Here is a 14,980-nt window from a genome sequence, read left to right as displayed (position 1 = left end):
TGGACCAGATATTCTCTAAAATATCAGCCTCCTTGTGAAGTCTATAAACATTTAAATAGTATATGCAATCGGTCAAACATTACTGTGTAATAGTGGTTCTCAACCTCAGGTAGTTTTGCTCCCAAGGTATTCACATTTAGCAATACCTGGAGACATTTTTGGTTGTCACGACTGGGTGGATGGAGGATGCTACTGGCATCTAGTGGGTCGAGGTAAAGGATGATGCTAACCATCCTGCAATGCACAATACCTCACAATAAATAACCATCCATCTCACCCAAATGTCAGTTGTGCTAAGGTTGAGAAACCTTGGAGTCAAAGAACCAAATTTTATGATAAGTGATTATTAATGTAAAGATATGTTCCACTGTTACATTAAGAAATTATCATTCTCTTCATCTGAGAATAATTTCTCTATCAAAATACTGACCCTTCACATAACACTAAGGGGATAACTTCCTTCTTTATATCAGATTTCTCTGGTAAAACTTGATTCTTCACTGTTTCTGACATCCATAAGTTCTAAGAATATGACAAATCCATACTTATACTAAATATTTATTTTAAGAGTCTCACTGTTTACCAATACATATTGAAGTTTTACCTGACATAGAGGTGATTGAATTTCAAGACATAAAGCATTTATTGTTTATCCATGAAATATTGCAAGGACATTATCTGAATTTTTGTAACATGCAGATTTTCTTTTAGATATATTGCAGTATTTTACTTTTGAATATCCCAAATGACTTTTTTTTTTTTTCTGTGATACGCGGGCCTCTCACTGTTGTGGCCTCTCCCGTTGCGGAGCACAGGCTCCGGATGTGCAGGCTCAGCAGCCATGGCTCACGGGCCCAGCTGCTCTGAGGCATGTGGGATCTTCCCGGACCGGGGCACGAACCCGTGTTCCCTGCATCGGCAGGCGGACTCTCAACCACTGTACCACCAGGGAAGCCCCCAAATGACTATTTTTAATTTTATAGTTAATAAAGTTTGATAATTTCTTTTCATTTAAATATAATTTTTTAATGATTTTTTTTCCATGACAAATTTAATCTGACTTTTAAAAACATGTGGAACTCTGCTTGGGGTACTCTCCCACTTATAGATATGTACGTTTGCCTATGCATGTTTGCACTCACATCTTTCATGTTTCCTGAAAATGCTATGCACTACTTTAATGTACGTTTTAAGTATATCAGACAGTCATGGTGGTAGCATGCTCCATAAATTTCAATGGAGCAGAAATAGTGTATTTATTGATTTATACTTTAAAATATTTTAGCTGTAATGTTTCAACTGGTATTTTCATCTACCTTTGTAAATAGTTATACATTGTCCAGGATATGCAGTACTGCTTCCTGAACTGAGGAAAGGGGCAAAATCCAGACTAGATTTGAAGCATTTTTCCCAGCAGGATACCTTCTGCTCTTTACCAAGAAGGTCACAGTTTGAAATCTTTCCTCCACTCAAAAAAAGAAAAAAAAAAAAAAGCCCGAGGGAAGGCCCAGGATCTCCTGTGGCACAGAGGCTGTCACCAGGTTATTCTCTGCCAGGAGGAGAACATTTCCTTACTGAGTTGTTTCACAGTTGGGTGCTGTTGGGGAGGTCATGAGTCAGTTATTCACTGACTTTCTTATAAAGCTGTTCTTGAAATTGATGATGTTTGTGCTGTAACTAGCAAGTTAATCGGCAGTCCCCAAGCTTCTGTTGAACTTCTGAGATCTGAATAAGTAAAAGAGGCAGTACCTTATACCATTTGTGATAGTAATTTCTCTGTGGGTTTTTAAAACATTTAAAAAAACAACTTCAAACATTTGTATTTTTCTATCTGTAGGTCTTCGTTTTATTTTTGTTGCTTTTATTATAAAAGCAATATAAATGGCTTTGAAAATAAACAACTATGAGACCACTAAGTGTAGATAAGCACAAATACTATTCTGATGTCTATTCCACCTCTTTTTTTTCCTACTTACCATTACACTATAAGCATTTTCCCCTGCCATTCAATTTTAATACCATGTTTCCTGTCCCACATCCCTGCCATCCTGATGACACAGTCATCCACAGATGTTCCATGTTTTATTAAGTTCACATAACCTCTTAAAAAAGCAATCAACTTTCCTATAGCTAAATCTTTCTCTACTTGTCTATTTTCTTAGGACAAATTCTTAAAGGTAAAATAAGTGAGTTAAAGACTTTAATTATCTTACAGCTTTGGATAAACAACTGCATATTGCTAATTTCTCATCAAAATCACCATATCGGTAAATTGCCTTACGTATCATTTGCTTGGTTTATGTTGATGTATTCATTTAAAAATTATTTTAACAAACGCTTTTATATTATAGATATTACCATTTTAATGTTATGCATATTATATGTAACTTTTTATTGTTTTCTATCTCTAAAAAATTTTGTGTGTCCCTAACACACACAAGTTTTATGTTTTATATAGACAAATCTATTGATTTATATCTATATTTCTCACTTGTGCTTAGAATTTCCTTCCCCAATGAAACAGCAAATATATCTTTTCTAGTCATTTTATGATTTTATTTTTACAATTAGTTTACATTTTATATTTACATTTAATTAAAGATATTAAGTGAGTCTAGGAGTGAGTTGTGTATTCATTCGATTTTTTTTTTCTTTTAAATAATGAGCCAGTTGCCTCGGCACTATTTTTAAATAAGTCTTCTCCTATATTTGTTGAAGAAGGGAGATATTCTTGAATCCCTAGTCACTTCCAAGACACGTGCAGTGCTTTAGATATGAAAGACCTGACAGGTGAATTACATGCAAAGGAATTACCATTAGGCTGCTATTACCAGAGAAGGAAGTCACTGACCTTTACCTGCTGCTTAGTACCTAACTGTCCTTTGTCCCTTACCATGTTTCTCTTTTCACTTTAAATGAATTGCCCTTCACTGAAGATCTACATTGAATCATGCCAAATATATTATCCTTGCTCACATTAAGCAAATGGATAGTTGACCCCGGTTCAAGCATGGTTTTGATATGTAAGGCTGAGCAGTTTTTACTTATCACTTCTAGAGTAAAGAAAATTCCATGAGTTTAAATCACTGGCCAGAGATTACATTATCTCTTTGTAGAGGAGCTGAATTTTCTAAATTGACTGTGCTGACATTTCACTGTCGAGATGCAGTCTGCATAATGCATCCTATTCCAGCATGGAATGAAAGCACTACAGAGAATGGGAATGTAAAGTAGGCAAATGTTAATCAACCACTTAATTTCCGGGTCACAGATTTCTATCTCTAGACTGCAAAAATCCTATGAAAATACATCAATTCAAAATGTGTTTTATTAGAGATACCATTTCATGAAAGGCATATTTTTGAAATTTAGGAAGAGAAAAAAATCACTTAAATGATCTAATAGACCTTCTGATCTAATAAATCCAGAAAGAAATTCATTAAAGCAAACTTTTTATCTGTAGGTCAAAAACCAAAAGAAAAAGTAAGCATTCCATCAAAGAAAGGAAAGGTGAAGGACCACGGTGGGGTAATGAAATGTCAGGTGTTTATGAAACCCTGAGTCCTGTAGGGACAGAAGTAGACTGGAAAGGAGGGAAGGGGGCCAGACTTCAGAGTAAAATAACATAAATGGGACACAAAGAGAGAACAGCAAAAATAATGACGAAGTGTTGCATAATATGTGTGAAATCACAAAGTAATTCCTTCCTGTCAGAAGCTTAAAAAGAACAATAAAAAATAGTGACTCAGAGCTGTGACAGTCTCTAAAAGCCACATTAAATGCAGTTTAAACATTAGCAAGAATACCAGCTAGGAAAGAATATCCAGAGATGAAACGGAACTGAAGTCACGCACTTTGGTCATCATGCTAGTAACCACAGGCCATTTTCCGTTAAAGAATTACAGAAGTAATGGCTTCAGAACATCACCTCTCCAGCAATATGGCAGTAGTCTATGATGTTGCTAATAATACTTCACACTTAACCTTCAAAGAGCTTTACTTTTAACACCCCAAATACACTGTATGCTGTGTCACCAACTTGATAAATAGGACACCAATTGGGGAAGATAAATGAGTAGTCATGGGAAGCAGAGCAGATAGGGACCAGAACCTCGGCTGTGGAGTCAGAGTTTCAATTTCATGTTCTAAGGTATATTTAAATGAAAAACAATAATTCCTACAATAAAATTATTTAAAGGAAGATATATAGTATGTGTTAAATTTGAGATTGATATTATTGTTTAAGACTGATCCTTTAGAGCCCTACCAATTCAAATTCCCTTTTATTTTTGGCAGCAGATTCCTATAGTTTCTGAGAATGTAAGTTACTTCAACCTTAGTTTGTATTACAGTAGCATTTAAAAATATCTGGGCCTTTAGATAAATCCATTAGGAAAAAAAAAAATCTACTACACACCAGTTCACCAAATGGGCAAAGTAAGGGAAACAAACAAACCCCTGATGGTGTGGATTCATTGTAGAGCAAAGGCAGGGCTGGAGACCATTCAGCCTCATTAACCAGGGATCTGAGCTGTGACCTGCCTTTGGCCTTGTGTGATACCCCGCCAGCTGCACTTCTCTGGCATAGAAGGTGGTTGGCCATATACTGGTTAGTTAACTGGGCTGGTAGCCAGAGATGTTTCTTTGCCTTTTCTCATATTTCCAGAATTGGAGGGATTTTTCCTACATATTTTTCACATAAAGATGCAAAGTATAGTCCACCCACTGTGAATAAATTTAATTTAGCCGTCTTTATGCCTCCTTGATTTCCATCAACTCTAAGTCTACAATACAGGGGCAGATGTGTAAACTGGGAAATCTTCCAGACTTCTTTGTTGTTATTCTACTTAATGCTGAGCAGCTCAACAATACTCCACATTAAACAGGGCTCTTGTGTCGGTAAACATGCCTGTAGTTTATTGAAGATAGGTTCTCTATTCACACCAGATTGGAGGCCAGGCAAGCTTAAATGTTTGAATTGTCTTTCAGTACTATTGCTTCAAAGGGCAAAGAGCGTCACATTTCAGTGGAGGTTCTTTTTGTTCATTGAGCTTTCTCACACTTGAAATCACATTACCATGTTATAGTATACTGAGGTATGGCAAATATTTCCACAAATGACATAGTCTAAAGTATCATATAGACATAAAGTATCAAAATTCAATACATAGTAAAAAGAGAAATTCAGCTTTCAGTGTTGCTAAGCTTTTGACTGTATGGTCCTATTCAGTACAGCTCTAACATCCCAAAGGCTGTATCCTCCATGCCTTTCCACTTGACTTTTAACAAGTCACCACTTACAGTTTCCATAAGCTACTCAGATCATTTATTTGGCAATATCTAGCAAACATTAAATTCCTTTTGGAATAATTGCTCTCTTCCACATTACAGGTAGTAGTGTGCACTAAAGCTCTTTTTCTACACAATGACTGTCAGAGTCACATTCTAGCTCTGAAATTCAGAAACAAATTGGTGTTCTTAGTACACCAACTAGTATCTGAAATCTTTGTAAAGATGGTCAGTTGATAGTTTCCAGGTTTACTTAATTAATTTTCAGTTTTTTATTCCTATCTGTAGACTGGGAGAAAAACTAACTATATTCCAAAGGCTCAGTTAGATGTAATAAGATGCAACCATACATCTTTGTGGGCTGTTACTTTAGTTGAAAGAGAGTTTAGTCACTATCTTCGACTATGGCTGACAATACTATGCTTAATGACAGAGAGACAGGGACTGTATCTTTTTGGTTCATCTAAGTAAAACTATGTAGCCTCTTTGCATTTGCTCATAGCCCTCTCTGTTTCTCATTTATTGCCTACATTTTTCCAATTCTGCAGTTGAAACCCGATGAAAGGATCATCAAAACAGAATACGGGCTACTGATTCGAAGTCTGCAGAAGAAGGACTCTGGGATGTATTACTGCAAAGCACAGGAGCACACTTTTATCCACACCATAGTGAAGCTGACTTTGAATGTCATTGAGAATGAACAGATGGAAAATACCCAGAGGGCAGAGCACGAGGAGGGGCGGGTCAAGGATCTGTTGGCTGAGTCACGGTTGAGATACAAAGACTATATCCAAATCCTTAGCAGCCCAAACTTCAGCCTCGACCAGTACTGCGAACAGATGTGGCACAGGGAGAAGCGGAGACAGCGAAACAAGGGCGGCCCAAAGTGGAAGCACATGCAGGAAATGAAGAAGAAACGAAATCGAAGACATCACAGAGACCTAGAAGAGCTTCCTAGAGCCGTGGCTTCATAGTTTTCTATTTAATTTAAAGAAAAAGAATTCTTCACCTGCAAAAATACTGTCTTCTGTTTTATTCATCCTTATATGAACTCATAAGAGCTTCCCATGGAGTTTTGCTAAAGCACAAGAACAGTAATATGAATAAGACTGTATCTGGTGGATATGGCATTAGTAAGGGCAAACCATTCATCTGAACCAATTTGCCAAGGACTAAACTTATACCTGCAAAGTATCAGAATTATCTCAAAAGAGGGGCTTTACATTTGTAAATGTTTTACACTGAGTTTTTGAATTCATTATGTTACATAAATAACTGAGCTAAGAAAGCGTCAAATTTGACATTGTAATAAGGTGCTTTATTTCCCTTGCACGGCCTTTAAGCATGGAGTTTACCATGCAATTGTGCTATATGTTCTTATGAACAGATACATCATTCCCCTCTAGAACTGGCTACCTGGTGGTAGGATGGGAGGGAAGACATAAGATACAGCTCACATTATCAACAGGAACTTTTCCAGTGAGCCATTCACTCTTGGTGCATGGTTTAGGAATTTGGAGAGGTGCATTACTCCTTTCAGACTCCAGGGGTTACATTTAGTGTCCTGGAGCATTGATTTACTGAAGGGCATAAATGTTCCTCCCAGGATTCCTTATGACTTGTCAGGATAACAGGTTCACAGAGAGAAGGTGATGCTCAGTTATGTGTCTTTAGAATATATGCTGAGCTTTACAGGGACAGAATGCTTAATAAATATTTTAATAGGATATGGGAAAGCATTTTAATAAAAATAAGGGAGACATCATGATGTATACTGCATCCTAATGGGAAAGCACGCAGCTGGGATTTGTTAAGAGAAAGAAAGAAAGACAGCCATAAATTCTGGCTTTGGGGAAAACTCACATCCCCATAAAAAGGAAGAACAATCACAAATACAGTGCGTGAAATGTACTGTAGCTTTACTCACTGGAATATAAGTAGCTGCCAATTTGTAATCCATCTGTTAAAAAAAAAAAAAAAAACCTGTAGATTATAACAAACTGCTAGCAAAAGTCTGAGGAAAAGTAAATTTTCTAAAGGATCATGGGAAAAATGAATACAAATTTATTTACAATCAATGGGATTTCAGTATGTACTTCCTCTCTTTTTTCTAAAAACGCATCATGCTCTATAAATTATTTCTATTTACTGCCTTTATGCTCTCCCAAATATTGGATTATTAGATTTTATTTGAGTGAATAGGAAAAAACTATATATACATATATAGAGAGATAGAATTAGGTAGACAACAGTGGTGGGGAGTGGGAATACTATATATTTGTTGAATAACAGAACAAATGCAAAATTTTTGACAACGGAAAGGGTTAAATTAACTCTTTGACATCTTTTCTTCACACAATCTTTTTGCGTTTCTGAGATTATATGCTGTAATTCAAGTAGCATTGTTTTAGTAATTTAATAATAAATAAGCCTACTGCATGTAAAGAAAACAAACTCACATTAACATAAACATTTTTTTCACATTTTGTTAGCACTTTCAAATGTTTCCAATTTGTCCTTTCCTCTGAATATGTATGGTATGTTTCCTGCCTGTTTAAGAAGGACTCACCTTTCCTTCGTATAACACAAAACCCTTAGCGTTCTTCTGTTTTGCCTTTTCACGCCGTTTTTAGTGTGAAATGAAAAATTAGTCACTTCCTCACATGGAAGGCAGCTTTTCAGAAAACTAAATAGCAGACATAGCTCGTTTCTCATGCATTCTACGTGTCTTGAAAATAAAAGCCTGTGAGAACCCTGTGATTATAGGGCAACTTATTACAGAGTTCAGTATCATGTCTATGACTGGCATTATACTCAAAACGTTCTATCTTATATTCATTGTGTTTGCATTGTTTACCTACTCAAAGTAGCCACACTGATCTATGAGGTTAAGTCGCCTTTTGATACAATACTCATAAATATTTGTAGATGTTTTACTGTAAGGAAAACTTAAGGAAGATAGTTTTTTTTTTTAAGTGAACCAGAACAAATCACTCTGTTAAAAAGTAATTCAAAAGAATAGTTGTAGCAAGATCAGACTGCTAACAAGTGTTTGTAACTTGATTTGCTGGCTCAAAATGTTCTAGAAACTCATAGTAAGCTCAAAGTAGGAGCATGTTTTTTAAAGATTTCCAAACATTTGTATGTCAGACAGTAGTGATCAAATTATGAATGGCTTTGGGAAAATTTCATGAAGCTCAAATGTTAGGATTGACTTGTGAAAATAAATTTGGTTTTCATCAAAATATGAATGTCCAAGCCATTTTTTAATTAATTCTTTCTAATCTTAGTTATTCAGAAAAAATTGTGGGGGGGGACATTTTAATTTACAGCTAATATTCTGGCTGCTTTGGATCTAAAACTATTAATTTATGATAATTAAAATATATTTGAAATATTGTTCGTAAAATAAAAAGTCATATAATAAATAAACCATATGGTCAAGGATTTATGTGTATTTATAAAGACAGAAGACATCTAAGCTACTATGTTTAATTTTTTAATCTTTTAATTGCCTCAAACGCTTAGAAGAACAGTGTGAATATATTAAATCTACAGATGAGATACAATATATACTTCCTCACCACTGAAAGTTTTTACCAAATTTTCTTTGAAATAATGAAAAATGAAATTATAGTTAATAGTTTCAAACACATTTGCTAAGAAATCAGCTCTTTATGGAGAGGTCTTAAAATGTCTATTTTTATTCTTGGTTTTATATTTTTTCCCCTGTTTTGAATACGTATGGCTCTGACTTGCATATTCTCATCTGCATTTCATTCCAGCTATTTATGCTGCTAAATGGAATCCTGACTGTCTGCATTCATTTACATTCAATTTATTGGGAATTTTAAGGGTTTGTTTAGAAATGGATAGTCTAAATAATTAATTTATATATAAACTGTTTCTTCCACAAAGAGCTCAAAACACTTACATTCACATTATTGAATAAACATTTCTGAAAACCAACCAAATTATTTAAGAAATGGAAAACTGTCACAGAGAAATTTAGAAATTTGCAAAAGCCACAACAGTAGTGAAAAAATTATAATTCACACCATATCTCATCCATCCGCTGACTAAATAACGCTTATTTACAACATGCTGTCTGCAAAATGGTCTTACTCTTGAATTTTTCCTTTGGTCTATGTTTTGGTTCTTTATATGCTATTAATTTTTGTTTCTGCTGAATTGTGTAGACTCAACTAAAAAATAAGTTTACAGTTGTCGGTGCCTGTTTTTCCACATTACATTGAAAATTAAATTTTCAAGAACAGTTTGGTAGCATCCAGATGTCTACGAAATACTAAATTGAACAAGAGCATTAATTAAACATTGATATTTTAAATTTAAATATGATATTTCATATATATCATAAATGAAAGTGGAAATCAAAACTGAAATAGCTTCCCTTTAGAATTTGTCTTGGACAACATGTTGGAACTCATTAACCTTATTGGGAATGGATAATTTAGTAAAAAGATATTTGAAATGTTTTTATAGAAAGAAATAATTTTTCTCACAGTAAAATGACCACAATATTTAAATAATTTAATTTGCATGTGAGATTAAAAAACGATATCTAAAATTCCAACATTGTATACATTGACGACAGTGCAAAGACAGGAACATGCACATGACTTATACCTCTCATTTAAATATTTTGTCCTATAAAATATTTATGGTAAGTTTGATATAGGTGATTTGGGGGTGAAGGGCAAAAATCTGTCAGTTAATTGTGTAATTTAATTCTTAATAATTGTAAGTGGTTAGCAATCTATTTTGAATTTGTAGTTTTGCTATTTTAAAAGAAATGTAGTCTTGTAATCTAAAATAATGGAAAGTTGTTAAATGTATATTTTGGTTGTATTATAATAAAATACAAACAGTAGTGTTCTATGGTTATAAACAGAATGTTGGTTTGTGTGCAATTTTGTTTTCAAACCCTAAACATGGTAACCGGATTTTATACATAGAATCGCACTAAATCAAATACCAAGGAAAGTATTTCCTGACAATTTTTAGTGGATATAGTTTGCACTGTAAGTATGCAGTAATTTCCCTTATGAAAGAAAAGAATAAGTTTCTCTCCCCAATTAATACAAGTATTACAGTTAAGTTTTACTGTGATTTAAATTTAGACTTTGGTAGACTGAATTAATTTACTACTCCAAGTAACTACTTTTAAGATTTCCAATTACCATTCTATAAGTGAAATTTAAAAATACTCATCTATATGTTTAGTACTGTATGAGTATAATTTTTTAAAGGCAGAAGCTGAGGTTTTTGTTTTTGCTTTATAAAGACCTTTCTTGAATTTCTTTTAGAGAAAATTATATTTCTTGTTAATTTGGTACACACATAAAGGATATTTTATGTTTACAAAGAGATATTATGATATCCCCTCCAACCTTGGAATGAAATAAATTGTAGGGATGTTGTATAGAGAAATGTCAAGTTTTCTGAGTGCTCTGACAAGCTTCGAACATAAGAATTTATAGTAGTGTATATACATAACATTTTTAAAAGAAAAAAATGTATATAGGGCACTCTTAGGTGGATCATGTCCAAGCTGTTACTATAAATAAAATACAACAGAAGATTAATAATTGAAAAAATTCCAGTTGTATTTGTTTGAATATAGAATGACACGTTAGTGATTCTCAAGACAAAAGAAACAAAAGTTTAGCATTTGAGAATCAAAAGCATCTATAACCACACAACTTATCCTCTTTAACATGATTTGCTAGTCCAGGAAACGCCTGCCTAGGAAGATGAAGCTGCGAATAACTTTATTGTTTGTTTCAGAAGCTCATATACTTTTCATTTGTGTATATACTGGTACAAACACATCTTGGACAGGGATTTGGCAATATCCAATGAAGCGTAAAATGCACATTACTCCAAGAACCAGCTTTTCGCAATTAAGTATATACCCTTGAGAACCCTCTCCACATGTGCAGTAATAGACATTTTTTAAACATTTATTGTAAGATTAATTATAATAGAAAAAAGAGAACAATCTATATGTTCTACAAAAGGAGAACGGATAAATTGAAGTATAGTCACTAAATGGATACAGAAGTTTAAATGGGAAAAAGAAAGAGCTACATGCATCAACATAGAAAAATCTCAGAAACAATGTTAAAGGAATAGAATCAAGGAGGACAGGAAAGCAAAAGGAATTATACTAGGTATATCAAGTTGAAAGAAGCAAACAATACTGCTTATGGATACATTCATTCATATGTAAGCAGTAAACATATAAAAAACTTTCTGGAAAAGTTAAGCACCATATTCAGAATATGTTTTTCTCTAAGAAATAAGAGAACGAGGACACAGGGAGCTATGACTGTTTCAATAATTTTTTTAAAAAATCTAAACACAATATTATATTACATATATTTGTAGGAACTAGTATATTTAAGTGTTAATATTTCACAAAGTTGGGCGTTGGATTATAATTTAAATATATTACTCTCAACATAATTCTGTGTGCTTAAAATATTTCATAATAAAAAAGCAGATGAAAGCTCTAAATCTCAATAAAAGAACAAGTTAGCAGTAAAATCTGAAAAGAGAAAGAAAAAGACAGGGAAAGCGAGGAAAGAATAACATGTAGAAATATTAGATATGCAGCCATCATAACAGATGCAACCTTCCAGTTCCCCTGACTCTTACATTATGGACTTCCTTAGACACCGTGATTATTTTTAAAATGTGACAGCTAGGACTTTGTTTGTTTTCAGGGACCCTGGAATAATGCCTATTTTTCAAAGCAATGCCTTATTGTTATGGAAATGCCTAAGGCATGTAGGATATGGAACTATGTACTTAACATGGCAAAGGGCTCCAAACAGCTGAGTTGGCCTTTCTTGGATTGAACAGTGTTCAAGATTGATATTTCAAATAGAGAGTTTCTTCTTTCTGGCTTAACATATCAAATTGATAAGCCACCTTATGCTCTTTAGGTAAGCTGAAGAGGGAAGAGAAATATTTATATCTTGTAAAATGTCTTTAAATGATCCCATGAATCATTATTTTCTATTGGAAAGATTTTATATAAATATAATTCACAGTTTTCATTTACTGTGGATGTTTTGCTCATGTGTAGAGGTAGGTCAAAATTTAGCCCAACATTTTTGCATTTTGCAAATTCTTAATTTTATTGGGTCCTGTTAATGAGGGGCTAGTACATTTAAATACACATTGTATGAGTAGAAGGGGGCATATTCAGAGAGTATTAATTTAAAGTACATAAACTTGGATAAGAAGAAAATGAAACCAACTTACCAGATAGGAAGTTATCATTTAGAGTCAGGAAAGGGGTTGTTTAATGGGCCATATCCCTCTAAGCTTTTAATATATTGAAACAAATTACTATTAGGTAATTATCTCCAATTATTGAATTGTGTTATAATTGCAGCCCTTTCCTACAGGTCATTTTTACTATTGGAAAACAAATAAAAACTTAAAATCTCCTGTGGTAATTTGTGTTGTTACGGTTAGTCTTTATAGACATTTGGAAGTAGTCTTAGGTTTCAGTGCCCACAGGCAAAGTTAAGTGTGAGAATAACCATATCTTACTCAGGTGTGGAAATCATAGAAAGCTGGCCAAGAAGTCAAGGGTCTGATTGTTAGGAACTTTATGATTCAGACTAGATAGAGATTTAATCCTGCAGACAGGGGGAGACATTTTGGTATTTTTAAGCAGAGACATGATATAATGAGATTTTCATCAAATTTGCATTTGAGAAATAAACATAAAGTGAAAAATGACCCCTTAATTTCTATGTTTTGCAACTGGATGGATGACAGTTAAAAAAAAAAAAAAAGAGGAATTATAGTGGGGAAAAAAGGAGGTTAGGGTGGGAAGATCATAGTTTCTTTGGGATGATTTGAGGAGTTTGGGATGTGAGTTTGGGATGATTTGAGGAGTGTCTGGTAGACAGTTTGATATACGGGTGTGATGCTCAGGAGAAATGAAAGCTGGGATTATTTTATGGTCACTGGTATAAATGACAGAAGTAACGTAGTAGGGGATGCAGTGAATACAAGCAAGTTGGGTGGTCATTTTAGCCTATATTAGTGTGTCTCCTGATGTGCGTTATCATTCATTTCTCTGTACCTCAATGAGATGTCTCTAAGGTACCAAACAACTTTAAAATCTATGAATTTTTCTTATATCTTCCACCAGAAACTAAATTTCTGGAAGACAAAATCTCTAAATATCTAGTGCAGTCTCTGGCAACTAAAAACCAGTTAAACCTGTGTTGTCAAACGACAAGTTTTCCTCAAAACTGTATGATTCATTACTTAAGGAACTAGTAAGAAAAAATTCCCCCAAATGGAAGCATTTTCTAAAATTCCTACCCCATGTTCTGCTTTTTAAATCAAATTGGTAAACTGATGAAGGTCTATTTTCATTTTGAATGTTCATCCGTTTTAAACAGAACGATTACAAACTGGTGTTTTGTTTTTTTTTTCCTTTGATTCAGGTGGTCTCAGTGCCATAATCTACAAGGTTTAAACTGGTAGAAAGAAGGTCCATATCATTTGTAATGGATGGTTTGTTGAAACACAAGGACTTTGAAGAGGTCTTTGAAGAAAACTTTAAACATTTAAATTCATAGCACAGTCAAGAATATAGATTTCTCAGGCTTCCCTGGTGGCGCAGTGGTTGAGAATCTGCCTGCTAATGCAGGGGACACGGCTTCGAGCCCTGGTCTGGGAAGATCCCACATGCCATGGAGTAATTAGGCCCATGAGTCACAACTACTGAGCCTGCGCGTCTGGAGCCTGTGCTCCGCAACAGGAGAGGCCGCGATAGTGAGAGGCCCGCGCACCGCGATGAAGAGTGGCCCCCACTTGCCACAACTAGAGAAAGCCCTCGCACAGAAATGAAGACCAACACAGCCCTAAATAACTAAATTAAAAAAAAAAGAATATAGATTTCTCTAATAGATATTCTTTGGTTAATAATATTTTAAATTATTCTATTTGTGCCATAGCATTTCCCTGTTCAATTTACATTAAAGAGCACATAACTCTTAAATGGAATCTTCTTGGAGAAACATTCTACTAGACCTTTAAAGTCCAGTGCTAAATGAGAGTAAACCAAAGTTATAAACCGGTTTTTATCCATTTTCAACACTGTTTATGTTGTCTCAAAAATGCAGTTGAATTAGGCATATTGGTTACATTTACACATTTTATCAATCAAATAGCAAAAGTTAATTTCTCTCACTGACTTAGAACTATTAAGATGTATTACTTAAGATGCATCATATATTTTAAAAATGGAAATATTGACATATGAGAGTTTCCATTTTTATTTAAACTCAGGATGATATATGTAACTAAAGCAGAAATCAGCTTTTCAAGGTCCTGCTCCTGAAAAACAAGCATTCCTAGCCACTGGCAAAGCTTAGAACTACCTGCTTTCTTTGTTATTATATAACAAACAACAATCCTTTCTTTTGGACACTTAATAATCATTAAAGCTACACATAACTGCATTTATATAGCAGTGTTTTACATTTCTAGTGAACAAATTTAATTAACAAAAAATGATCATTCTTTTTGAGTATATGGAGAGTTGTCCGAAATTTATATGATGCAGATGTATATCTGGGGAATCTCAGTAGGAACTCCACACCAAACACATTTAGAAACTCTCCTTTGTTTTCCA

The 14,980-nt window shown here is 34.1% G+C and overlaps 1 protein-coding gene across 2 annotated transcripts in view; it reads left to right on the top strand.

Annotated features, from left to right (window-relative positions):
- SEMA3D (semaphorin 3D) overlaps window positions 1–10,203 on the top strand; it is a 210,631-nt gene extending 200,428 nt beyond the window's left edge. For both annotated transcript variants that reach the window (XM_081244741.1, XM_081244740.1), the window contains one exon: window positions 5,838–10,203. In XM_081244741.1, coding sequence (XP_081100867.1) covers window positions 5,838–6,263 — 426 coding nt within the window. In that variant the 3' untranslated portion in view covers window positions 6,264–10,203. The remainder of the gene's footprint in view (window positions 1–5,837) is intronic.
- The last annotated feature ends 4,777 nt before the right edge of the window (window positions 10,204–14,980 follow it).

Source organism: Mesoplodon bidens (assembly GCF_964165515.1).
Source record: "Mesoplodon bidens genome assembly, chromosome: 9".
Classification (NCBI taxonomy): Eukaryota; Metazoa; Chordata; class Mammalia; order Artiodactyla; family Ziphiidae; genus Mesoplodon; species Mesoplodon bidens.
This window is presented reverse-complemented; position numbering and strand designations above follow the sequence as displayed.